Source organism: Acomys russatus, chromosome 23 (genome assembly GCF_903995435.1).
Source record: "Acomys russatus chromosome 23, mAcoRus1.1, whole genome shotgun sequence".
In the NCBI taxonomy this organism is placed as follows: Eukaryota; Metazoa; Chordata; class Mammalia; order Rodentia; family Muridae; genus Acomys; species Acomys russatus.
The window spans coordinates 12,602,346-12,629,817 of NC_067159.1; the positions used below are offsets into that span (position 1 = coordinate 12,602,346).

Consider the following 27,472-nt stretch of genomic DNA (forward strand, 5'->3'; position numbering starts at 1 on the left):
CCATAGACAGTCATATCTAGATGTGATTCTCATGAACTTTCTAAAAAAAGCTTTGAATGATCAGCTTTATTAGAGATGAAAATAATAGCATGAGGGTCTTGGGGTAACCAACTGCATTTGATTGGACTCAAGACCCACAAGCTAAGAAGAAACTCATATCCTGTATACTAAATCTGTCCAAGAACCAATGGGTAGGAAGCTCCTAGATCCTAGAGGTGAACCTATTACACATTTTGCTAAATAAATAGGCTATTGACCTTCCTGCTAAATATACATCTCTAAAAGCATTTATTTCTGCAGCTATCAGGCATTATCAGAGAAGCATCTTCACGTAGTAGACAGCAATTAGTAAAGACACTCACTACTGGCCAAGTGCAGGGAGCACATGTATATGGAGTGCTCAGATACAAATGCGACACAGGTAGTACACTCTATCCCCTTAGTTCAGAGAAGAGTGGAAGTGGGGTGGAAAGATGGTAAGAGCAGAGGTTAGAGAGGACTGGGGTGAAAATGTTCTGAATGTGACAGGGCCATTGTACTTGTGAACTCACAGCAGCTGTGGCTGCACCCATAGATTAAGCCAGTCAACATTCTAGCATGGAATAAAAATGGAGGGACATGAGATCTGAATCCTGGATAAGGATCAGTTGACAATTGATGGCCGGTAGGAAAGAGAGAATTGGTTTTCTTTTGGGGTATGGTCTCTGGTATGTTGACTATGCTCTAGTGGATACCCCTGCCATCCTGTATTTATGTGAAACACTAATTGGATGATCATCTTTTTAAAAAGAGGATACAAGGGGTTGAGAGGGATACATTAGGGGTTATGGGAGAAGTTGGAGAAGGTAAATATGATTAAACTGTCTGCCTCCATATATGCATATATGTATACAAATGTATGTATATACATGAAATTCTCAAAGAATGAATTCACAATATACTAAAAATTTTCAAAGCCTCATATAATCAAATAGAATTCTTACTTTATGTACATACACACCTGATCATCTTTCAGAAATCTTTAAGTTTTATTTTAGTTTGGAGGTACAGAAGTGTAATATTAAAAAAAAAAAAAAAAAAAAAAAAAAAAAGACTGCCCTTTGGTCCCCCAAAAGCTGAGTCATCAGAAGCATGGAGCATGGCGTGACAGTAGCCTCAATCACTGGGTTGCTTTGGAGCAGACACTCCACAAAAGTTTGTAGCGTTGTGTTTGAATTTCATGTGAGCAATGTAATTGTTCATGTTATTGATTTCATGATAAAGAACTCAAACTAACATGTGAACTAAGTTCACAAAGTTTACAGTAGTGTTTTGAAGGGTTTGATTGTAACTTTAAAAAATAATTACATCAACATTTCACTATTTTGTGTTGTTTCACACCTCTTTACTGTTAGAAAAAAGTAAGTGCATTGTACTAGTTTAACACTACAATGTTATGAAATATGGGAAGACTTAAAATATATTATTAACATATTTCTTAGAAATTATTTCTAATTTACTATGACAGCACAAGTGATCTTTTGGCAATCTGCATAATGCCTGCTGCCATAATCCATTGTGTATTGACACAGGCTTCTACCCCTTTCAACAAAGGATAAGTAAATATTTAACATACTTCTTAAAAACAGGAAATGATGAGGTGAAAAGCATCTGCGCATTTGAATATGGAGGAATATGGAGGGGTCGTGACTTCATTTCTGTGGGCAATTCTAAAGGTCTAGGGTTTAATAGGCTCAGTCACACTCCAAACGGACTCTGAGCAGAAAGAGTACAGGTTCACAGCACTGACATGCACTGGATTAAGGATAATTACTGGCAATATTAAAGGTGATGGCAAAAAAAAAATCCTACATCCTCTCCATGTTATCAATGTATTTTTCCTGTACCATTGGCATTGGAGCATTGTGTTATTAGTGTAATTCTGTCTTAGTGGTGCTTTCTGCTGATATTCAGGGTGATGAGCTCTTCCTGCAGTATGCAGGAGAATAATCCTTCCCTCTGACATGAACAGTCCTGATTATATTATGGCCACCCTGACTTCTCTTTCATTAGTTGCTGATTGTACTAAATTGATGCTAAATTGGCTTGGCTGGCTCTTAAGGCCTTTAAACAGTTGGTATCGACCATGTCTGTGATCTCGTCCTGGAAATTAAATGGTCAAAGCTTTCATGTTTCTGGGAATCCTAACATTTTTTTTTCTTAAGGTCAATTAGGGCCTTGTAAATATGAATCTGCTAGATCCGCTAACCTCTGTGCTATCCATGTCCAGGTTTTAATGAGAAGCCTTTCTTCTTGAGATCTCTCCTGACATTTATTGGCTAGCACCTCTTCCTCTTTGTTTGCAATTGTGTTGAGTTTGGAACAAATCAAGCTGTGGCTGAAAGGCAAAGCCCAGCTGCCTTCTTTTTACTTGGATGATGAACAAAGAATTGTTTTTACACGTTTAAAATAACTGAGATAAAATGAGAAGGAATAGTAGTTTTGACTGAGTGATCCGTACAAGCGTCAAATTTCAGCTCAATGAACAGTGTTTCTCTGGGACGTCGTCACCTTCCATGTGTGAGTGTTGTTGATGCGTCTATTGGCAGCAGGGTTAGTAGTGGTGACCCAGCTGTATGACCCATGGAGCTTAGCGTAGGGGTTACTTAGGTCTTTAGAGAAGAAGTTTGCTGATCCCTGGAAGAACTCATCAAAGGTCCTCTCTCAATCTGTGAAGTAAAAAATGGCAAAGTCTTATAAAAAGACAAAATAAACATGACCACCAGGAAACAGTCACTGGCGGCTGCTGTGCTATTTAAAGTGCTTCAGTTGAAGAATGACCCGTTTAATTCTCAGCTTTGTCATCTACAAAGATGAAGAAAAATACTTATGTCCCTTATAGAAGGAGAGAATGTGTAAGTGCCTACACACAGAGATAGCTTCATATAATTTTATTATCTTAAAATAATCATTTTTCTTATCAGAAATGGATGTGTGTGCACACAAGACAGTTCATACCATTTGTGAGATTTCATGACCATACAATTCCAGAACAGAAAGGTGCTTTGACTACTGAGGCCCCAGTGAGAGTGTTGTCATGGGTGGCACTGAGAAGCGTGAGGTGCATACAGGCACATTCTGTGGAGAGATAGCAGCAGTTACACCCAGACACAACAGTCTCAATTCCAGTGTTTGGCATGCAAGCTAGATGACCTCAGCTGAAATCCCTAGAACCCACTTAAATCAGGATATAGTAGCACGGACCTATAATCTCAGTACTCTTACCCATTTGTCCTGCAACCTGGGAGAAGGGAGATGCAGGAGAACTCCAAGGAGGTCTTCAGCCAGTTAGCCTGGCCGCTGTTGTCACGAACAAGGAGAACCCTGTCTTAAACAAGGGTGCATCGGCACCTAAGATCTCTGTACTTTGAGTCTCTGAACCCTTCTCTCTCTGTGTCTCTGTGTCTCTGTGTCTCTGTGTCTCTCTCTGTCCCTGTCTCTGTCTGTCTGTCTGTCTGTCTGTCTGTCTGTCTCTCTCTCTCTCTCTCTCTCTCTCTCTCTCTCTCTCTCTCTCTCTCTCTCTCTCTCTCTCACACACACAAACACACACACACAGCTTTAAAAAAATACTCTGACTTTTATGAGTTATTTTGACTCTTAGAATCTGAGTAGCAAGAACCCTCCCACCTCTGGCTTGTAGCAACTTTGCCGTTCTACACTTGGGAGTGAGTGCTGAGGACTGACTCTTCAATGACAGTTTTCTTCTGTAGGTTTCAATTTGCATGACCATGTGGTTCTGGGCTGATTCTTTCCACTCTTTAGCTCTTATGTTTGTATGTGCAGCTTTATAAGACTTCGATACTGTCTGTCTCTGTCCCTCTCATACACACACACACACACACACACACACACACACACACACACACACACACACGATTAAAAATACATTCTCTAGTGTGTAAAGAGAGGTCCAAGGTGAAATCTTATACTTGTTCTACGTACAGTAAAGGCAGAGCTACGATCTTCATTTCCACTCGGCCTTCTGGCCCCATGCAGTTGCACTTCTTTCCATGCAACTGAGCCTGCACTTGATGAGGAGCACTGGCCTGGGACCTCACAGAACTGTTATTGTAACACTTGGAGAGTTTGGTGGTGTAGAGTGCTTAAGTTTAGACATGCTTGGTACTCTCAGTATTCTCTTCCTACAAAGATAAAAGCCAGCATGGATTTCCAAGTCAGCATTTTAACGTCCACCTTGCAGATGAGAACCGAGGGCTCTTTTTGATTTGAGAACAAGCTACAGAGGCGCTGGCCAGCAGGCGTGTTTTGCAATATTGAAAATGCCTGAAATTACTTTCTCAAATGTGTACTATCTGTATTTTCCACATGTGGAGCTTTAGCAATTGAGGAATTGCCTGTTTTGAATCCATTTAGCATAGAAACCTATACCAAGTACATTCTGAACCACTCACTCCCACCAAGCTGGCTGTGTCAGTATTTGCCTCTCATGGCTTCTCTGAATGGATCCATTAGTATGTGGAGAGTTCCAGCAGTTTCCACAGCATAATCCTTGATACCCTAGCCCCATCACTCAAAGGTGACACTAGGTCTCTGATGTGGTAGAGGTAGGTGGGCTTTGTCTGACAACTCCAAATCAAAGTTAAGTGTCAGGGGGAAACAAGAACTGCAGCTAGAAAGCAATGGTTCTTAGCATGAGTGCTGAATCAGGAGAAATTTCACAACTGGGGGTATCCCTGAGCTTTCTCTTCTAGCTGATAAAACGAACTGTGGTTCCCCAGGAGGACAACACAGCATATTTGTAATGCTTACACATTGTGACTTTCTATCTTCTGTGTTCCTAATATTTTCTCTCTTCAATTACCTCTGGGAAGCTCTGAATGGCTGTTTAAACAACACTGTTTTCCTATCCAGGGAAACTGGACAGCAGGAGTAGCAAGAGCCTTCCCAGGGTGTTTATTCTTCATCGTTCTTACTTACATGGTGCTCAGCAAGGGAAATGATTCCGGTGTTCAAGTTAGTGGGAAGGATACGAAAAGTTTGGATCCAATGAACCATTCACTTTATTAACAAAAATGAAACTTCTGCTGATAGAGACCAAAGAGTTAAATAAGTAGAATCTGGTATCTAGGACTGTAAATGCTCTCAAGCATGACAGACACATCCTCGTTTAGGTGACATTCTTCCTGTCAACAGATTCACTGTGTTAGGTCGTCTGGTGCAATGTGAACTGGACATTTTAATGTAACACGGCAAATAGGAAGAGGCAGCAACCAGAGGCAATTGAAAAATTACAACTTAGGTTCAAGGTTCTTGGGAGGTGTAATCTTCATCCCACAGAACCAATTGGAAACATCATCTTAAAATCTTCGTGATCACAAGTTGTCAGGCCTACAGAAGTTAACCTCTGTGAGATTAAAAAAAAATGAAAGAAAAAGAAGAAATAAAACCTCCTGAATTATAGCAGCAGAACTGTGATAAAAAAAAACCTATCTGTAGAATAAAGGGAGTTTTATAAATTGCTGCGTTTCAAAGGATTAAGGACACTAGTAGTCTGCAAGACAATTTTTCTGTTTGTTTTGATTTTCCTTTTATTTTGGTTTTGATAAAGAGAGCGAAAGAATGCAAAGTTGGGTGTGAATGGAGGTGTGGAAGATCTGAAAGCAGTTGCTAGAGGGAAAGAGATTTGATCAAAATATATCGTATAAAAAATAATAGATAAAATGTGAGTGGTGTGAGAGGAAAGTGTGGGATCATGAGTGAGGAATGGTCAGAGCCTGGAGGACGGTGGAGTGCTCCTGAAGACAACTGCACCAACATTCTCGGCATACCTGTCCTCTGCCTAATGGGCTTGGTCTGATGTCCAAGTTCAAAAGCTGGAAGTATCTTCACTATAATCTCCACTGACACAAGAGCATCATCCCTAGAAATGGCATGCTCCTCATCTGTTTTAACTTTCCCACTGACTGGGGAGTAAGTGATTTCTCTGTGTCCGTCACTGCCTCCTCAGACAGCTAGCCACAGCTGTTATTGGGAAATGCTAAGTTGAAGGCAGTCTCTTTCATTTTTACCCACATTTCTTGGTCTATCTCCATTAACCAACTGGTCTTCTTCACACATCGCAGACCTCCATGTGCTGTGTTGTACTTTGAATATGAGATACGCCACAGAGGCTTATGTGTTTGAAAACTAACCATGCGGAAAGGTTATGGGCCCACTAGGAGGTAGAGCCAAACTGGGGGAAATGTGACACATTGGTGTGGGCCTTGAGGTTTTGTAGCCTGCTCACACTTCCTGTTGGCTCTCTGATTGCTGAATGCAGATGTAATGTGACTGGCTGGCTTCCTGCCCCTCTGTGCGTCTTCCCCATGATGAGAAAATATTTCTCCTTGAACTATAAACCAGGATGAAGCCTTCATTCCTTAAATTGCTTCCTGCCAGGTATTTTGTCATAGCAATGAGAAAAGTCATAAACACTAGCTGACACCTATAATCTGCCAAATTACATGTTTGCAGATATGCTTTAGCTCTTTACATAAAAATGAAAACACCTTCATCAAGGGAGCATCCATCTGTCTTGCATCTCTGTCTTGCTATGACTGAAGTGTTATAAAGACTAGATTTACACAGTATGCTTTAGTGGGATCATGACATTTGTCCTCTAGTCAACCAAAACTGTGCTAACTCTTTGTCATATATAGCATCCTCTCTTTGGGGTAAGGCAGCATCATTGAGGATCTCTGCATCTTTACCATTTAACTGAGTGTTCACACAGTTCCCTACCACTTGGGTTGTTACAGTTTATTCTTTTAGCCTAAATGTGCAGCACAGTGTCAACATATAGTATGGAGTAAATGAACACTCATCGGAAGCGTGTGTGTGTGTGTGTGTGTGTGAGACTCTTAATTGTTAAAACTTGTTATATTTTTAAAGATGTTTCTTTTTTCATGCATTTTACAAGATCTTAACAATTTCATCAAAAATATCATGAAATGTTTCCAATGTCTTGGACATCAGTTCATTAGATTTTAGAAGTCTTTGCCCCTTTGTGTGAGTGTCACTCTGTACTCTTATCTCATAACTGTGTGTTACTCTGTGTCCTGGTTCAGTGACCTCCTGGAGTTTCTACCCCATTGTAGTCTAGTTTACCTTTGGGATCAAGGTTCTTATAGATCAGAAGTTTTCAGTCAGGTGCAGTGGATCCAACATGGCTGCCAGTTTTATCAGATAGCTTGATATTTTAATTCACTTGTATTGGCTAGAGAGCATTTAAAAGTTGTTCTTGCTTTAGGTAGTTCATTGAATATATGTGTAACAATATAACTGTATATGTAAAAAATAAAAAATGTTTAATTAATTTTTAAAAATTCTAAATTTATGTAAGGCAGTATGCCTTTTATCTTTTATTGATAATACACTCTTATTCTCAAAATGCACTTACCATAAAGTCTTTTATCTCAATTAAAAACCATTTCACTGTCTAGTCTTTCTAATTTATACTCCAAGTCTACATCGTCTTGCTCTATACTTTTTCTTTCAAATCAAAGTACGTATTTTATTAAAGCAGGTCTTATTCTTGTGTATCTCTATTTCAGACAAAAGCTGGATTCTATCTCCAAGATATCATTGTAGTTAACATTTGCATTGAAAACTAATAGTCTTGATTATAATTGTATTAGGACCTATAAAATGGGTCTCCCCCAGGTACCCACACCCTCCCAGAAACTATTTTCTTATGTGGCATCTGATTTCACATAACACAAGCTATGTACAAATGAGTACTGGTAGCTTAAGTTAGCAATGTGGGATTTTAATGTATTTTAATGTCTCTTGTATGTGGCCTCGTGGAGCATGACATATCTCTCACTAGAACGAGTCATTCTAATGGGGAGATTTACATTCCACTTATCAGAAAAAAATTACAAAATTATAGCCAGTCTTTTTGGTGCTGGTGTTGAATTAAACCCTTCATTTTTCAGTTTATGCTAAACTAATCTTTATCTGCCTCCTCCTGTCTTCTTCTCCATTTTTTGTTTGTTTTGTTTTGTTTTGATTTGTTTTGTCATGAAGAAATGAGCTCATGTAGCCAAGACTGCCCTTGAACTCTCTATGAATGTTGGACAAAACTGAATTCTTTATCGTCCTGCATCTTCTTCCCAAGAACTAGGATAACAGTTGTATGCCACCATACTTGGCTGAAATCTTCCTGCTAATATTTTTTGGTTTGGGATCATTTGTTTCAGGCTCTCTAAACTCCATTCAGTCTTGTATTTTTTAAGCTTTTTACCTTCTTAATAGAGAATAGACACACAATATAGGGGCACAGAACTGATGGGCAGTTCTTTGGTAGAAAGTTTAGGATGAAACTGGAGATCTTTCACTTCCACAGAAGATACACAATGACTTTTGGAATCAGTTTTGCGTCAGTCTCCTGTATCAGCCTTATCTCTAATTAAAGGCCTTTTAGAAGCCCCTACACCACCCTTGTAATTCATTAGTAGTGGTCAGTCTGGCTGTAAGCTGTACACTGAAATTGTACAATGTAGTTTTGGATATAAAGTTTTGTGAAGTTCTTCCCAACATGTGATGGGAACTAAATGAAAACAACGAAATGCCTGTTTTGCATCATGAGGTTCACACTCATCATTTCCCTTGAATTATCACAATTGCCTTACATGTGTGGTCCTATTACTATCCTTATTGTTACATGCAGATTCGGGCTTAGGAAATATAAGTGGTTTCTAGTGGTCTGTAGGATTCAAGAATTCACCCAGAAAGTACATTTTGTTTCATTGATTGGAAGTAAGTGACATTGTCATGATTTCATTCCTATCTTGCTTTTTTTTCCCTGTTTATTTCTGTTCTAAAGTTCATTCCTTTTGGACTTAAGCTCTAAGTTTAAAGTTTAAGTTTTCTGGGGGTTATGAGAACTAGAGCCATGGATCACACACACACACACACACACACACACACGGTGTGTGTTTATGGTAGGTGCATATACATGGTGAATACACACACACACACATTTATTTACTCTCAGCTCATCACTTCCAATGTCATGGAGAGCTCTACTCTACTCCTCTTTCCTTCTTGCTATTGATTTCTTGTCAGGTTAATTTCTCTGCCACTAATACTGTGTCTAGTACTGGACTAGGAAAAAAGCTTTCAGAGTGAGGTAAAACAAAATAAAACAACTAAAAGCTTGTGTTCTCAAAGGTAAATTTGAAATATTTTAAATGTATATGTCAAATCAAGACTTGAACTGTTCCAATTCTTTCTTTGATAAACAGCAAGAATAATATATATACATACATACGTACATACATATCCCCCTTACACATCTTTTCCTTAATAGCATATGTTGAATCCCATACCTCTCCTACATGGTACTTTCAGTTCTTTTCCATGATGACATGAAACTACTTGGTTAGAATTCAAGAAACCACCTAATCTACTTTCTATTTTTCTTTTCTTTCTTTAAAAATATTCTTAGTCATACACAGACACATTCATGCTCACACACTCACACACACACACACACACACACACACACATGAGAGAGAGGGGAGAGAGAGACACACACACATGCAAATACACATACTTTCCAAGTCACATGAAAATTGTCTGTTTCTGATACAATACATTGGCTCATGCATCTCTGCTCAAATCACAGGCTACTTTGAAAAGTTCCTACTAATTCCTCAGTAGTTAAACTCACATGTTTCTTATTTCAAGAGTCTCATGCCCAAGTGAGCCTTAGTAATAAGTATCTGTGTGCATATCTCCTTTTGTCCTGATTTCATTCTGTCATAATTGTTACTTAACCCTATGACCTTATGTCACAGCAATTATCTGTTTACGTCCTTGAAGTTTCTAAGCTAGCCCCAATGACTGCACTTTAGGGTATGTACCATACCTACTCCATCATTTTCAAAGCCCCGTGATCCACATAAAACCATTAGACTTGATGGGTTCTGTGGCACAAAGAGTTTTGTTGATTGTATATTAGAGACTCAAATCCAGCCCTCTGTTTCCAGAAGAAAATCTTAGGTGACAGGACTTCATATGATAGTCCAATCACTAATGTAGGATAATTGAGTTATGGATTATATTGCCTTGTGATAGGATTAATTTGTATCTGCACCAATGCCTTACTCTTATTGCATTCCAGGAGAGAATCCTCTCTCTCCTCTCTCTCTCTCTCTCTCTCTCTCTCTCTCTCTCTCTCTCTCTCTCTCTGTCTCTCTCTCTCATTGGACTTTACATTAGGCACCAGACTTAGTGACATTGGCTTCTAATACCTGTATTCAGGAAGCTGAGGCAGAAGCATCATGAGTTCAAGACCAATCTGGGTGACAGAGTGAGGCCCTGCCTCAAACAAAAGCAGACACATTTTTTTTCCATGAAACTTTCTCTTGGAGGAGTTTATCTCAACCACAAGCTCTCTATTCTTTGTAGGTTGAATCTTGGTACTTGTTTTTACCTTGGCTTCTCTCTCTCTCCTTTGCTGCTTTTGCCTCATGGCCAGCCCTGGGACTCATGTCCATCGGTTTTAGGACTAATGACTGCCTTCTGAGTCCTATCTCTTCACGTGGTCTTCGAAATCTACTCCTAAGGACAAGTGCTTTCTGGAAAATTACAGCACACAGGACTTTTAATCCTTCTCCTTATCCTGAGCTATGTTCAAGTGTGGTGCTTGTCTTCTGGCTATCTGAGTGGTTTTCAATGTTCCTCTCAGTTTTCAGCTCTTGATACACATTATAATACTGACCTGCCCAATGCCAAACATCTCTGCTTATTGCTCCAGTCCGTCTTCTCATACCACATCATTTTATGTTACATATGACAGATACCTAGCAATTACATGAGTGGCACATAGAAAATTAGATCAATTTCTATAAATATGTCTAGTAAAATCTAATGAGATTAGTTGTTTTCATAGTACTTATCTTTAATTTCATATAGAAAATAAAATGATTGTATTATAGAGATAACATAATTTCTCATATAAATTGTCTCTACAGTTCCTGTATATTACTATTTTATTCAAATGAGAAACAAGCACACAGAATTATAGCTGTGCTGTCCAGTATGGCAGACGCAGAGCTATTGGGTCTTGTCACAGGATTAGTTTTGAATTGAGATATTTTTTTAACTGCAGAACCCCCAGCTGCTTCCAAAGGCCCTAAAGATCATAATATCCATCCTTAGTAACTTTTACATTAACTATATGTTTAAATGACAATATCCTTCATACTTAAGGTTAAAAAAGATCAACTGCTCAAGTCTCTTTTGCATATTTCTTTTTCTTTTATTTTCTGATGGCTCAGTAACACAACTGAAATGACCTCCATGCCCTACTCTGCTTTTACTCAGGAATCTCTGCTTCAGAGGACACAGTTTCTGGGCATTTCCCTTTAGTGAGTTTATAAACATGGAAAGTAAGTGCAGATTTGTAAAGCAGAAAGAGGTACAATGATGGGAGGAAGCTTCTGCTCAGATTTAAATGTTTTCAGTTTCATGCGCACACTGACATGACATCCACTCGACAAGCTTCTAAAAAGACTTGATAGTCTCCAGAGGACCAAGGCTAAACCAGACAGCAACTACCTAAGGCTCACTACATGGCACCTAACCCTAATGTCTTAAAATCAATATTGGCTTTCATCACTTCTTTTACCACAGCATTTCAATATGCCTTAGATTTATTACATTCAGGATCTGGGTTAAGACTCAGTGATGGGATGATAGCAAGGGTGGTTATAAGTTATGTAGATATTGTTGAATTTATGAACCCTGCAGTTTCAAGGTAGCTTTCAGTTGAGAAAATATATTAGCCACATACATATCACACTTCATTTTTTGTGGTGAGGATTTCCAAGCTAGGTTTCCCATTGTGCCACTTAATTTATGGTCTGACCAGGTATATGCATTGCAATACAATATTTCAGTATAAGTTTCTCTAGCCATCAGAGGAGATGAAGGTGAGTTTCAGGGAAGCCAACTGGACAGCTGATGGATCACTCTCCTGCACGCAGGCTGGGCCGCTAAGTAGCCTTTGTAGCTTGTCAGCTGGATGGGTCTTTTTCTGCTCTGAGATGCTGCATACACCAGCTTAGACAAGCGGAATCAGCCATGCTGCAGCAGGCAGAGGGCAGCTCCCAGAGTTACTTACGTTGACAGCCGTAGTGCCAGGAATTTCCTGGCAGACACTCATCACATTTAGGCCCTGTCGTTCCAGTCTTACACTCACAAAATCCTGAGCCATTACAACGATCATGGATTGAGCCCAAAGGGTTACAATAACACTCTGTAGAAACAAGACAACACACAGGCTGGAGACACTGCACATGGCTTAGAGGTTATCAACACAGGAGCGCCACTTACTTAGACGGACTCACTTACTTAAAGGAAGATGTCCATTAATGAAATGCTTTGGCAAATATGACTATTTCAAGGCCATTAATTTACTTGCTCAGCCTTCCATGGCATCACTTTTATGATATGGGAGGAAAGAGCTGAACCCTTCAAAAGAAGTAAGACATCATGCTTTTACCAGTAACGGATCATAATGGAGATTCCATTTGTTAGGGCATTTTTAGATGGTTTAATGAATGCCATGAGAAGTGTGTATATCAAGAATAAATCAATATTCCATCAGCGTAAAATCTGTTTTAAATTATTCAAATGGGTTTATTTGCTACACTCAATATCTGGGAATGGCTGAGCGTCTTAAAGTGCAATCTGGATGCACTTTACTCATTTAAAGGTAGTTTTGCTTTATGCTTTGGGAGGGTGCCTTAACTTATTTATGTCTATCCTGCTTTGAGATGAGCCTCTGGACTTTGTATTTGCTGGTCATGATCACATAGCTTTTATGTACCTTAGATGAACAGCCATGAAAGAAAATATAAACTTCACACTCCCAAATAAATCTCAACAAAGATAAACTTTGAGACGCGTATTTTTTATTGCAACTTGTTGGCAGGACAAGGCAATGTTTTTGCATAATAAAAAGCCAATGGGATGTTTCCTCAAGTCCTCACACACACTTACACATGGCAGTTCAAGATCAGGAGCTCTAGAATGTTCAAAGCTTAAGTTGGAACTGGGAAACCTGTTTTGTCCCCAGCTAGAGGTACACAGGTGACTTGTGGTAAGGGATTTCTGTACCACAGTTCTTTCCCTGCTACTCTGCTATGTGATCTTGAGTGGGGTATTATCATTTCAGTTTCTCGGTTTTCTTCATCTTAAATTATGAGGTTTTCTTGCTAAAAATTTGAGTAAAATCAGGTAGCCAACCAATAGACTAAAGCCCTGAGGAGTTCAGCTTAATTATAACTGGATTTGTGTCACTAGGAATGAGAATATATATGGGCTATCATTACGAGGAGACCTGGAGATTTTGCTTAAACTTTGTCATTAGGACAAATGAAAATTTCTTTAAATAACGTGGAATACCTTAGAATTATGATTTATTTTGTGTCGGGTTAGTTTTTAGAGCTCAGCATTCTCATGAAACAAATGCAAAAGTAACAATGGATGTGTGTATGCTTGCGCATGTGTGTGTGTGCATGTGTGAATGTGTGTGTGTGTGTGTGTGCGTGTGTGTGTGTGTGTGTGTGTGTGTGTGTGTGTGTAACTAAAAAAAATGTCCAAAAACATTTCTACTTTTCCTGGCTTGGCTTGTATTTAATAAGCATGTATTTTAAGCGGCATCTTCTATTCTAATGTGTGTCTATGTGTGTATAGGGATAGCTTAAAATCATTATTTTGTTGTTGTTTTTAATGTGTGTTTGTACATTTTTACTCACTAAGTTGTGCTAGATCATGCTGGAATGATTCTCACTTCATAAAGTGTATATGTTGACAATGCGTTGTCGGTATTTTACAAGCCAGCTGGAGTTACGCCTGAACATCATGAATCCATATGCTGCTTCAATTAGTCCATAATAATCAATGGGATAGGTTTTAAAATATTGAAAATGCACTGCCCAGCACCTAATCCATCATAAATTCTAGTCTTTTTGGTAAGAACAATGACAAACATAATCTTAGTCGTGGAAATAAATGGAAAAGAGACATAAGGTTTCCCCTTCTTTACCCTGTATACAAATAATTCAATAAATCTCCTTTGTTCTGTGTAAGGTACCTCTGATTACCTGACCGTAGGTTTCAAGGAGAATTAAAAATAATGCATCATAACTTTGGGATATGTTGAGTAGCAACTGCTGAGCCCCGTGTTTCTCTCTGATGCAAGGCTTGTTAGGGGAAATTATTAACCGTGATTACTCAAGGTCAGAAAGTATGCATCCTCTAGCTTTCTGCTTAACACTCAACTTTATAGGAAGCAGAAGTATGCACAGAGACCATTTTCATGTAATTGTTGCATCATCATGGGGGAATGCCATGTACCTCTGAAGACATGGCTGTGTTTAGAATATGTATGAAAATTGAATAAACTCACCGGTAACCACAAAGCAACAATCACCATGGCAACATGAACTAGCCAGCTGTGTTGTACATTTGCTATAATAAAAAGTGACTTTAAAACATCTTCACAGAGCCTACCTAGATCAGAGATGTGAGCTAACTCTTCAAAGCCAGAAGGTTAAGTTTAATTGTCAATTCCTAAAAAATATTTGCAAGGAATTTTTGAAAAAGTTTTTTTTTTTTTTTAATTTAGAGATGATGTAGATAGAATTCAAAGTGTCTGAGACTACTTGCCAATGCTGTGAGAATGAGTGAAGCAAATATCTATTCAATTTCATTAGTACTTTCCAGACTAAATAGCATTAAAATTAGTTTTCAATCGCTGTGGTAGGGCCTTGCAAATTAAATATTCAATCTTTCCCTGTAAGGTCTTTTTGCTTTGCTTTATTTAAAGTATTTAAATGTAAAACACTTTAATTTCATGTGTTTTGTATATAAAATGGGTTAGGGTTTATTCTAGTGGTCCTATTCACTTTACCTTTTCTGTTCTTTCTATATTTATAGCAAGATATTTATATAGTTTCACAAGTGGCATTCAGCATAATATAGTCTGCATTCAAAATTCAGACAGCTGTGCATCTTTTTGCTTTTATTAATATCCTCAAGTCTTTGTAATCCAAGTGTTAGGAAGGCAATTGGACGCCTTTTCATAAGATGGTAGTGGAGTGGCTGCTGTCACACAAAAGCATGAGAGGTAACTCTAGACATCTTTAGCTTTGCTGTCTGTGCTCTAGTGGTAAGCGAACACTGTTCAGTCTATGAAGTCAGGATGCTATTTGCTAAGAGTGTGCAAGTTGGGTTAATCTATTTTTTTATCTCAAGTATAAATGAGGAAAAAATCATTATTGTAATACTTACCCTAGTGTTTTGTTAATGAAAATTAGTTTTTTTAAATGAAGGTCACCACATACTTTACCAAGTGTTTCCTATCCACTTACAAATAAGCCAGGAGGTTTTGATGACTTACCTAAGGCACACTGATAGGGAATAGCAAACTGGGACTTGAACCCAGCTCTCCAGCATCTAATTCCAGTACTTTCTCCACTAATTCACAAATAATAAATCAGGAAGCATTTTGAAAAATAGAAAATACTGCAAACATAAACAGTGTTTTGCATGGTTGGTCCAAATAAATTCAAAATAATTGTAAAACTATTTAAAGACACTTGTCAAGAATCTCTATGACTGTCACACCACAGGAAGAAAGCAGGGATCCTCGACACACAGTTGAATAGAAAAATTGTTTTCTTTCTTTCTTTCTTTCTTTCTTGATAAAAATGTTCATTTGCCATCTTCTGTCTTATTTTCCAACTTACATATTCTACTGAACTTTGTCTCTGTGGAAAACTCTGTCTTTAAGAATGGTGACCTATATAAATACTGGTGTGGTAACAGAAATCAAACTTCAAATAAATACATTTTTAGAGCAAATTATAGAATGAAATTCCATTTATTGTTCTTGTATCAGGCTTTCTCACTTTACTGCTTTTGAAATAGTTTCATGTAGAGTGGGCTGGTCTCCATTCTCTATCTAGCCAAAGCATGCCTTAAAATCCTGAATTTTTGCATTCACCCAACACGTGTGCATATTACAGGTGTGTCCCATCATGCCTTGCTCCAGAGTCCCTTCATTAGAATCAGGCTCCTCATATAGAAGATAGGAGAAGCTATTCAAAAAGGAAAGGAACACCTGATTCGCCCCAGGTAAGCAGAATCAGTCATGGGGAAGGAGTGATGCTTATGGGAACTACCATCCTAAGATACCATTTTCTAGGGCTTATGTACGTTATTGTCTGACAGAATTTGTAACTGAAGAAGTTTTGAGAAATTACTCTTCCTTTAGAGGAACAATAGGAAAATCCAATAAATGGAATTTCTGTACTCTAGGTGGAGAAAGTAGGCAAACTTCTGCATTAGAACTTTCTATTAACTTTCAATTCTTAATGGCAATAGTTTTTATGTACCAATAGTTGTAGACCATCAATTATATATAAGGCTGTACCCCAATGTTTCATATATACTATAGTTAAAGGTTGAATGTACAATTTGAGGTGATAAAATCAGGTCAAAATTTATCAGATTTTAAGATTTCATGCAAAAACAAATTAGAAAGGCAAAAGAAAGAGAGAGAAATAAAAGACCAGAGGGAAAAAATATAATAGTCTTCATTTCCTAAATATGATTTCTCATGACATCATCTTTAATATAACAATATACGAATTCAATTCTACACCCCCCCTCCCAACCAAGTATGGCTTTATCCAAATGCAAGCGAACTTTCAGTCTACCAAGGATATTTGCTCCATTGAGGATATTCATTCTGGCTCAGCTGTCGTGCAGATTCACCAGCCTCTTCACCCTAACCAGCTCCCCACAGCTCCAAAGGCACAGAACAAAAGCTGAAATCGTAATGGAACTGACCTATGCACACATTCTCATCGTCCAGCTGTGCAGAAGCATTTCTGAAGTAGCCCAGCCTGCATAACTCACAGTGCTGCCCTCTAGTGTTGTGTTTACAGCTCACGCAAATGACTGTGTTTAGCAGATCGATATAACTGCACCGATTGGAGTGGCCGAAGCATTCACAGTCTTGCAAGGAAGAACAGAAATGTATACAGAGTGTATACAGCAGCAGAGAAATAGCACGCTACATGCTTGGGTGAAATGAGGGATGGAGAAAAGATGGTGGAATGGCATTTTATATATATATGTATATATGGGAACCAACACAACACATGGTGACAACAGGTGGTCATGACCAGCATGAAAGCAATGGCTGTTTCAAGCAGGATTGAAAGGTCGGACAAACACCACTGAAGATTGTTAATTCTTGGCAGACAGGATGAACAGAAGCATTTGCAGGTGTACACCTTTTAAAATTTGGGAAGAATCAGTTTCAATGGATGCCAAAGTCTAATTTTGCACATGGAAAACTTTACCGACTTTGCATCATTTCCCCCATGTCCCTTCCATCTTTGCAGCCCTAAGAGGAGGGAGGGAAGCATATGAGCAGCGGGTGTGTGGATCTGCTGACTCCCCTGGCTCTTTTGTCTCACTGTTTTCCTTTTAGCTTATGACTTGGATGGAATTCTATAGACATCACGGGCAAGTTCATAAGGATTGAGACAATAACATAATTTTGAATTTTTGTTTTTCAGCAATGATAAAAGGATATGTCTTTCTTGTCTCTTTCCAGCCAAACATGCATGATTATGTGTCACAATAAATACAAAATACAGGGAGATTATTCCTATGGAAAAACTCCTAAAATTTCCTTCTCTCAAGCTTTTTACTATGTCTGGAACCAAACGGGGGCTGTTTCAGAGACCTACTCTACCCTGAATTTCTTTTCCCTTTTCTGTTTAAAATGTCAGAGATGCCCATGAGGCTACAGTGGTGACACAGCATGAATTACAGAGACATGAAGAGGATGGGAGCCGGTGGTGGGCTGGAGAGCTATTAGGTTTTCTCTCTTGCATCTCAGTCAACACAAGAAATTGTTTTAATATAATTCAAACTTCAAAAAGAAATGGTAAAGATAATGCCTTCATTGGCATAAATAGCTGTTCACTAATTCACAAAAAATTGGGAGGGACAGTTTGCTGGGAATCAAAATATAGGCATTGGCCAGCTGACATTTATAAGAAAAGTGAACTGTGATTCTGCAAGCTGTGTTTGTCTATAAGTACTTATCTAATTAATGTCTTTTATTTTATTTTACTTTGAAAGGAAGCCAAGCAAAGTCACTATTTGAACTCATGTCTTCAATCATTCTTTCATTCCTTCAGTATTTTATTGAAACAGCCTCAGAGCTATTACAGGTTCTCACTCTTTTTAGCTTACATAAATCTTCATTTGGAAATTTAACATCAGTATCAGAGTAAACATGTGTATATAAATTAAGATAAAATAAGGGTAGATGATATATACATATAAATATGCCATTACATGCTATATTTACGAAGTCTCCATTTATAAGAACAGTGTGGATTCATTGATCAGAGATCTAGTTACTGCAATAGACACTGAAAATAACATCAAGATCCTGATGAAGAGAAATCCAGTTTGTCTGGAAGCAGAGGGGATGGTGAAAAGTAATAAAGAGTCATACACTGTCAGCAACTTCTTGGATCTAGTTGCTTAAAAGAGAAGCAAGAACAAGGCAGGAATGTGGAAGCCACGTGACTTTCTTTCCTGGAGATTAGTTATGTAGATGTGCAGGGAGTAGGGCTTTGGATGACAACAGGGAAGGACCAAGTAGAAGGAAAGGATCAAGAGGCTTTGGAACTGGAGCATGAGAGTGAAAGGATGAAAACCAACTAAGTAAGTCATCAATAAACTAAGTAAGCCACGTCAATAGCAATACTACCAATAAATAGCAGCATTCAAGTTGCAAGCTTGAATTGAGTTACTTTGGAAAACAAGTCACCCAGCCCACAATGCCTTCATTTCTGTGATGACACTATTTGTGGGTCCTGTTTGAAAATCAAATTATCAATTTGAAAGGAGAATTTATAATAGTTATTTAAGAAAGCATATGCTGCTACACATGTGTGATTATAAACATATTTCCAAAGGTAAGTGGATATCAAAAATCAAAGGTGTTCTTGGAAGTAAGCTTGACTTTTTAAAAGATTTTTCTGGAATGTTTCCGAGACCTTGGCAAAGCTGTCTTCTCTGGCAATAATATATTTGAGAATATAAAGTTAAAAAAGAATATGAAACTTAATTGGAAGGCATTAGAAGAATATGTAGATTAAAATACTTTACATATCAATTATAACTGTATATAAGTTCATTAAGTTGTGTAACAGTTGAGTCTAGTTAATTTTTGTGTATTGTTTTAATTTACTTGGAAGCATTTTTATGATAAAGTTTAATAACATTATACAAATGGAGATAATTCATACATAATTATTATACTGTCTTATTATTTTTTTCAGGCGATTAATTTACCATCTCTTACTATCTAGTTTTGAACTTAAGCACTGAGTCCATGAATGATCCTTAGTGATACAATTTAAGTTGTACTGTCATATTAAAAGTCCCAAGGTATGATATTAACTGATGGATTCTTTAGTTCTTCACTTCACTGAGCAGCCACATCTTCTCTTCTTGTGAACATAGAGTCTATGGTGCTTTCTTTTACCCTCACTTTCTTCTATAATTTCCACTACCCTGTTAACTCCACTCAGTCTTGTGGGAAAAACTGTTCATGATTAAATTCAATCATCTACCTCACCATGGTGAAATGTTAACAGCCACACTCAGGTGGGAATATAGCTCCCAACTATTTTGAAACAAACCTCATTTGAAGCCTATTCTCAGACACAACACTTGAGTCCTCTGGGTTACCCTCCCCAAAGAGTCACCTGATCACCACTCGACAATGAAGCTCATCCACGCTCTCTGTTTTGATTCCTATATTATACATTTGCTTTTTGTCTTCACACTTTATATGTTTCAGAGTTTGGCTCTTAGACCTTTGTGTTCTTTAGATTCACACTTGATATTCTGAAGAGTTTAAAAAGCCATCTATATGCAGACTTTAAGACCATCTGTTTGTAGAGCATTCCAAAATACTATTTTCCAACCTGAACCAACTCCCTAGTTAGTAAGGCTCCATTCAGATGCATGTCTTGCACTTTCAGCTTTCTCACCACCTCCACTAGTATATTTAAATAACACCCTAACTTTAAGATATTTGAAACTGAGATGTTGGGGTCCCTAACTAACCCTGCTGCTCCACAGGTGGCTACATTATAAGAAATAACAATTCTATCTTTTCCACTGCTTGGAATGCAATCCCAGTGTTGTCTTTGACATCTCTTCTTTTCTCAGCCACAACCAACCAATGAATCAGTCCACCTGATTATGCCTTTATATTTGTAGCAAAGCTGACCTGTTCTTACCATCTCCAGTATCTCATCCTTAGCTACAGATAACATTACCCTTCACCCGCGTTAATGTCATCATCTCTAAGGTGTTTTTCCTTGCAGTGGAAATGATCCAATAAAAACTCATATTAGACCTAGATACCTCACTCTTCACAGCCCTAATGGCTTCCCATCTCATTCATGTTAGGAAGTTCACTGATTCTTAAGTTTACCAGCCCTTGATTTCTTCTGGACTCTTTCCACTCTCTTCCTCACTTGTTGCCGGACCCCTCCTTATTGTTCTTGAAACACAACAAGCTCATCTCAGTGACTATATTGTCGGTCAACTAGGTTGGTTGTATTCCAGTCCAAATATCTCTTCAAACACTGTTCAGTACTTCTTTCCCCACTTTCTGAGTCAAGTTCCAGGTCAAGAAAAATTCTTAGAGCATTTTATCTGAAAGAATACCCCCTCTACTTAAACACACCAATCTTCTAATACCTTAGCCATTTTAATGTTTTATTAGCATTAGTAATGTCTGAAAATTGCATTTTAAGAAGTCCTGCTATATATTCAGAGTAAACGACCAGGCCTGCTTTGTTCCCAGCTATCCCATAGAACTTAAAGCCTGACATATGCTAATCACTCAGAAATTCTATTGAATGAGAAAATAAATGAATGAATAATGATCCTAAAGCATTCTCCTTTGGGAGACAGAGAAAGACACAGAGGAAAATTATGTTTAAATTTATTCTTCTACCACTCAAATACCAAGAGAGTCTGTCCATGTCCTACACATTATACAGTTTAGAAAAACAGCACCACACAATAAGATACAATTGAGTTGGTCATTATATTACCTGAGTGAATTCATCTATGTATAGACCAGTTTAGGAAGAGAAAAAACAGGTTTCTGCAAATTGCTGTGCCTTTATATTTTCACATTTAAAATCACATTGTAGTATATAACAGGTATGTGTTAATACATCTGTAAACAGCGCTGAAGTCTCTAAAGCACACATACATGAGTACATGATGTGACAAAGCAAGCACAGGCAACAAAATCATCAAGATTCTCCTGTACCAGGCACCTTATGGAAAATGGTGGTAAAATGAAAGAGGTCATGTCATGCATGAGTATGATTGACATTTAGAGCCAAATACTTTGTTGGGTTGGGCTTTCCTGCACACTGTAGGAGAATTTGAAGCATTACCAGCCTTAGAAATAGTAGAAAACCCCAATGTGCAACCATCAAATATGTCTTCAGCCATGGACTAGTGATCTACTTGGAAGATATTTACATTTACAACTATGTCTAAATCTATAATATATGTGACATATGTTCCATCATGCAAAGTGCTCATGATAATGAGGTACTTATTAGTGGCCAGCTAAATGTGAGGCAGGCTCTAGAGATGCTTTAGAGGGTGAAAGAGATCATGGTTGGCTCTTTAATTTATTCCTTAATTGGCTTTCCATGGCAACCAAAGTCCATGCTCCTTTCAGAATTTTCACAAAGTTTCTTCTGACTGAAACTAGCTGTGAAAGACCTCAACATATAGGAATCACAGGAAACCAAAAGGTTGGAGAAAACAACAATTGAAGAAAAATAATATGAGGAAGAAGAGACAATTTAATTTCTCTTCTATGTCTTTTTTCCTATTGTCCCCCTTTTGTTTGCACTTATATTATTACATCAGTCTTGACTACAACAATATACACTGTAGGTGTCAAAAAGATTTTTCCAAGCAAAGAAAGCCTATTCAAATTCAAAGCTGATGAAAATTTATTTCAGTCATTCACACAGAAAGGGTTTGGAAAAGCCATTTTAGAAAGGAATACAAATTGTGGGAATTCTTTTCCCGTCATTGAATTTATGATGTGGCATTTCCTCTGAGATCTTTCCCAAGATGAGAATGGAGAATCTCTAGAATTCTCTCCTTTTTTTTTTTTTTTCATTCACTCCACTCTGCTCTCTTGACTCCTCATGGAGCTACTGAGCATCTTCTGTATATTTTTTATTGATAAGTCTCCTTTGTTAGCTGGCTTCTTCCTGCTTCTGAAATGTGTTTGCAACTAATTAGTGTTCTGACTCAAGAAACTAGAGGACATGGGGTTGGCCTTATGTCAAGAGGCCTTTTGTATATTGGGCATAAAAGTGAATAAAATGGCATTAGTTCCTTCTGTCTCCTTTCTCCTTCATCTCTTTGAATCAGTTCCATAGATTTGCATATCATGGGTGGAGAAGCTTCTTACCAAAGCTATAGGGACTGGTGTCACATGAATAATGAGCCCAGATCAACTTCTGATCCTCTAAACTCACAGAATGTTTATTCCCCCTTCTTTCTCCAATTTCACAGCCCAGATGGAATTCCCTCCAAAGAGTATCCTCAATATTCCTTAATTCAAAGTACACCATGCAGCAACAAGACATAGTTTAAATACTATCATCTTCCATTTTCCATCTCCTGCCCAACTTTCTCTTTTTCTCTACATGCTTCAAATATAAATTCAGCACTGACTGCAATCTTGAAAACAGCTAAATTCATTAAGCAAGAAGAAAGCTCTTCTGATGTTTCACCAAGAAGACTAAACCAAGTTCATATTTTCTCAAGAGGTGTCTCATGGAAAATAAAATAAGAAATGAGGAGGAAGACATAAGCCCAACAGTGATGAACGGAAAAACAAGACACACCTGTGACAGAGGACATTTAAAGGAAATTGGTGAAGAAATAAAAACTGGTCTTCATGTTTCCTGAAAAATCTTCATTTTGTGAATGACAGATGCTAGCTGAATTGGGCCATTCATGAGTCACAGATGAGCTACTGCCCATTTTAATGTAAAGTGACAGGGCTGTTACATCAGAACATGATCAATACTTAATCCAGAACACATCTTCAGGGATAGTTTTCACATTTATTCAAAAAACATGTTTGGAATTATAACTCTAAGACACTTCCTTTGTTTCAAAGTGAAATGGGCACCATATAAAGAGCCTGCCCTTCTGGCTTCATAAAATGTATCCTTGAGATTCACTGCCAGTGACTTTTCTTATTTTCAATAGAAAGGAGCCTAAATGTTAGTGTTCTCAAATCCATGGTGTACCTGAGAACCTAACTGTCATAATTCCTACTCATACATTAGTTTTTCAGAAAACAAATCTTGTGGCATCTTTACTTGCAGCTGAGTTTCTGAGTGAAGCCAATTTTCACATACATAACATTCTCGCTACTCGTTGATGCATTGCCTGGTATCAGTCAACATGCCTCACCAATAAGCTGATGGGTACACTTCACAGATATTCCAGATTCATACAGTGCAATGTCTCACAACACATAACACCATGGGATCACTGTATGAATCCAAGAATTCCTACCTCGCTTGTGGTTTGCAACTTGAACAGAAGAAACTGTTGACAAAGCTAATTTGGGAGCAACTGCATAGGTTTAAAAAAATGAACAGCAAATTAGAGACAACAGTGAAACGTTCAAACTGTAATTAATACCTTATTACCAACCCACTTTGTGGAGCCCTAAATGAAGAGATTATTCATATCTGTTCTTCCTGGAAATCTGTTGCAGTTACAAAGGAAGGCTTCTATTTGGCTGAAAATGGTTCAACACTGTCATTAGTACTAGGGCTTTCTTTTTAGATGTAAGAAGAAATAGAAATAAAATCAAGAGTCCTGTGACCAAAGCTTATCCTCATCAAAACATGGGTGTTAGGATCCCTGTTTGTCCCACTTCACAAGTAGCTGTTGCGTTGTTGAGGTGACAAGCAATATCAGTGCCTCAGTTTACCACACCACTCTGCCTGTGTCATCACAAGTGTTTATTTATGAACCAGCCAGACCATTTGTTGTTGTTGTTGAACTGACTAGACATCACAGAGTCACATGGTCAATCATTCAGCAGTATTGGATTCAGAGTCACCTTGAACATGGGTGCCTCTAAAACTTGTGTTTCTTTTCTCAGTGTGCATTGCTTCTGTACTGCTGTCCTTTGTTAAGGACAGTGTTGTTTTTCTAAGCTATCTTGGCATCTCTTTCCCAATTATTCATGATGAGTTGCTTGTATAAGTAACAAAATTAAAATAGAGTCTGGGAAGGTCTTTGCAGATGTTGGCAAGATGAATTATGGATCTACAGAACTGGCCTGTGCTAGACAGTATACCTTTCATTAGTGTTTTGAGTTTAAGCACTCAATCCAGCTGTTACATTTTTAGTAGATTTAATTTGACCTCTTTACCCATATTCTAAAAAATGTGCAATTGGCCTTCCCTAATGGTGGTTCTGAACTCATTTTTCCCATGACACCGAAAGCATAGAAAATAACCAAATGAGTCCATTTCAGGATTTGAACAAAGTATAATCTTATTCAGCTCCAAAGTCACTGTGGAGAAGAATTAAGCCTTAGGTCTTTTCTTGTATATCTGTTGTACTTTAGTGGGATGTACTGTGTGCCATTTCAAAGATACCCTCAGTGAACTTGCCAAGGAACAAAACTGCTAAACCTCCCCCCATTCCTCAGAGAATTGCATTAGCAAGGATGAGCTTGATCTGTATTTCTTCCTCCACATATATACCCAGAAACCTGAAGAAATCCATTTAGAGCAGATGATTAAGGTAATTCTATTTGCTAGTAATATATGTATCTAGGACAGTCTCGATTTCATCACTCAGAGAGTGGACTGAAAATGCAGCCCTTCCAATTTGACTCCTCAACAAATTGCTAATATATTTTGTTTTGCTTAGTAGCTATTTCCTGGTTCCTCCTTTTGTTCATTTCCTCCTCCATCTGTATTCATTAGGGTTCAAAAGGAACATCCTGTCTATAACTAAGGAAGGCAGATTTCAGTGATGAATGTTTTATTTTTGGAGAAAGAAGGCAAAAGAACACTGCTTTTCTACTGAGATAAGTTCCTATTTCTATACAAACCCATGTATGTATAGGCGAGATATCAGTGCAAATCTAACATTACCTTGCAGCTGCAGGAGGTCGTCATCCATTTAGCAATTTTATATCTTCCCATGTCAGTTTCCTCTCCCACTTTCATGCTTCCCCCTCTTTCTCCCTCTGCTTTTCTTTCCTTCCTTCTTCCTTCCTTCCTTCTTTCTTTCCTTCTTTCCTTCCTTCTTATGACACTAGCAATCACAAAATAATTACTGTTCTCAGAACAGACCAGGTATTTTTTTTAAGCTGGTAAAAATGACTGGTCATTGGTAAAGGGGATGAAGGAATAATCCCAATAAGAAAATGTATTAGAATGTGTGAACATGCATCAATGTAGATGTGTGAAAAGAGGAGAAAAGGAAGGCAGAGGCAGAAGCAGGGAGAGGTGGAAGGGGAAGAGGGCAGAGGGAGAGGGGAGAGAGAGAGGCAGAGGCAGAAGTAGAGAAAGGGAGAGGTGGAAGGGAGGAGAAGGGAAGAGGGAGAGAATGGAGCAAGGGTGGGGGTGGGGGGCAGACCCCAAAGTTTTGCAAGTCAATATGGAGCAATAGTAAAGGCATACAGGTCTGCTGGGAGTTTCAGTGCCACCCTCATCTATTCACCCCGACCCTCAGAACAATGGTGGAACCAGAGAATTTATTTAAGAAAAGTAAAAGGGAAGGAAGGAGCTTGTGGTTCCACAAATTTTTAAAATTTACTTCCATGCTCTGATGACAACTAAACTCTAGGCTTCTCTTGGGACTCTCTAAATGTAAATTTGTTCAAGACATATAAATTCAGTTCCCTCCTATTTTTCTCCCAGTCCTCTTTTACTCCAATATTTCTGGGTCAATCTTCATATTAGAAAAAAAATAAAGATTCAAATTATGATTTGTTCAAAGACAAGGCAACCACAGTAATGTAGGGTTAAGATGGTATATAGGATTTTTCCCCAAACATGGGAATTTTATATCAGTAGGAATTTTAGACGCTCCTACCTTGTTTTGGGTTAGAAACCTCAAGGGAAGAAATATTCGGCCATATCCTATTAAACTTTGGAGGAGCTGCGTGCATCGAGAAAAACCAGGGAATGTTATTTTTAGCTATGATGTCATTTGGTCTAAACAACAAAAATTATATATATATATATATATATATATATATATATATATGTATATATATACACACATATATATATACATATATACCAACCACACACCTGTTTTTTAACTTTTCTATGATGCACTTAAATAGAACATGACTTCCACACCAAACAAGAACAAGCAATTGATGACTCCCAAAACATTGAATGGACATTATTTGTATAGCTGCTTCTTTAACGAAGCTTTGCCTTCATTTTGGAAACAAGTAGAGTGCCCTTACACAAATAGCCAGATAGGGACTTGAGCAATCCAAACTGATATATAAAGCTGGTGCCTGAAGAGAGACGATAACACTAAAGAAATAATTTCTCACTTGAAGGTTCCATTCTATCCAATTTATATTTACAGATATGAGCTGGTTGCATTAGTCTTTCATGAGAGATTCTCTGTGGTATGTTTTAAGTGTGAGCCATTATCTCTGACAGGAAGTGGATCTATTTGCTGTTTTTATGGATGCAATTTCTCAGAGAAGGAAAGAGGGGTTACTGGTGGTTCTTGTTAGAGAGTAGCCCAAGGGTCTTCCAATAGCATCTAACCCTTGTATGTATGAATATATTTTCGTTATGTTTTTGCCTTGAAATGCATTTCTAAAGTTACTTGTTATAAACCAGAAGTAATCAAGGGCATGGTTTTATTTATTACCATTAATTCTGTTCTAACTACAAAGCCCAATGTATTACAGAAGGCAAGAAACCCTCCATGTTTAAGACCCAATGTTCGGAATCTGGTAGCTTTGTAAAGTGCAAAGACCATGGATTTCAATCTCATTCATTAAAGCTAGCTCCGACACACAGCTCTCATGTGTCTGTGATCATCCGTTCCTTGGGGTAGCTAAGACTCTGGCCTGCCTCAGTGCATTACTGCAGATGCTCTTGATTTCTTGTTGGTAATGTGGACTGGCATGAGTTTTAGTATTGATAATTATAATTTCATAGGTCTACTTTTCATCTCTCTGATTAGATTGCATTTCTTCAAAGAAGGACAAAGCCTTTGTTGGACCTTCACTAACTAT

The 27,472-nt window shown here is 38.0% G+C and overlaps 1 protein-coding gene across 6 annotated transcripts in view; it reads right to left on the reverse strand.

Moving 5' to 3' along the window:
• Ntng1 (netrin G1) overlaps positions 1–27,472 on the reverse strand; it is a 359,418-nt gene that overhangs the window by 36,144 nt on the left and 295,802 nt on the right. Inside the window, exons 5-6 of one of the 6 annotated variants that reach the window (XM_051165760.1) lie at positions 16,912–17,079; positions 12,173–12,307 (exon numbers count right to left, since the gene is read on the reverse strand). The exons of 1 other annotated variant lie outside the window; for it this stretch is intronic. In XM_051165760.1, the coding sequence (XP_051021717.1) occupies positions 12,173–12,307; positions 16,912–17,079 (303 nt within the window). Of the gene's footprint in view, positions 1–12,172; positions 12,308–16,911; positions 17,080–23,745; positions 23,806–26,295; positions 26,362–27,472 lie in introns of all 6 variants that reach the window. 4 more of the 6 variants (XM_051165761.1, XM_051165763.1, XM_051165762.1 and 1 more) reach the window with 4 other exon arrangements.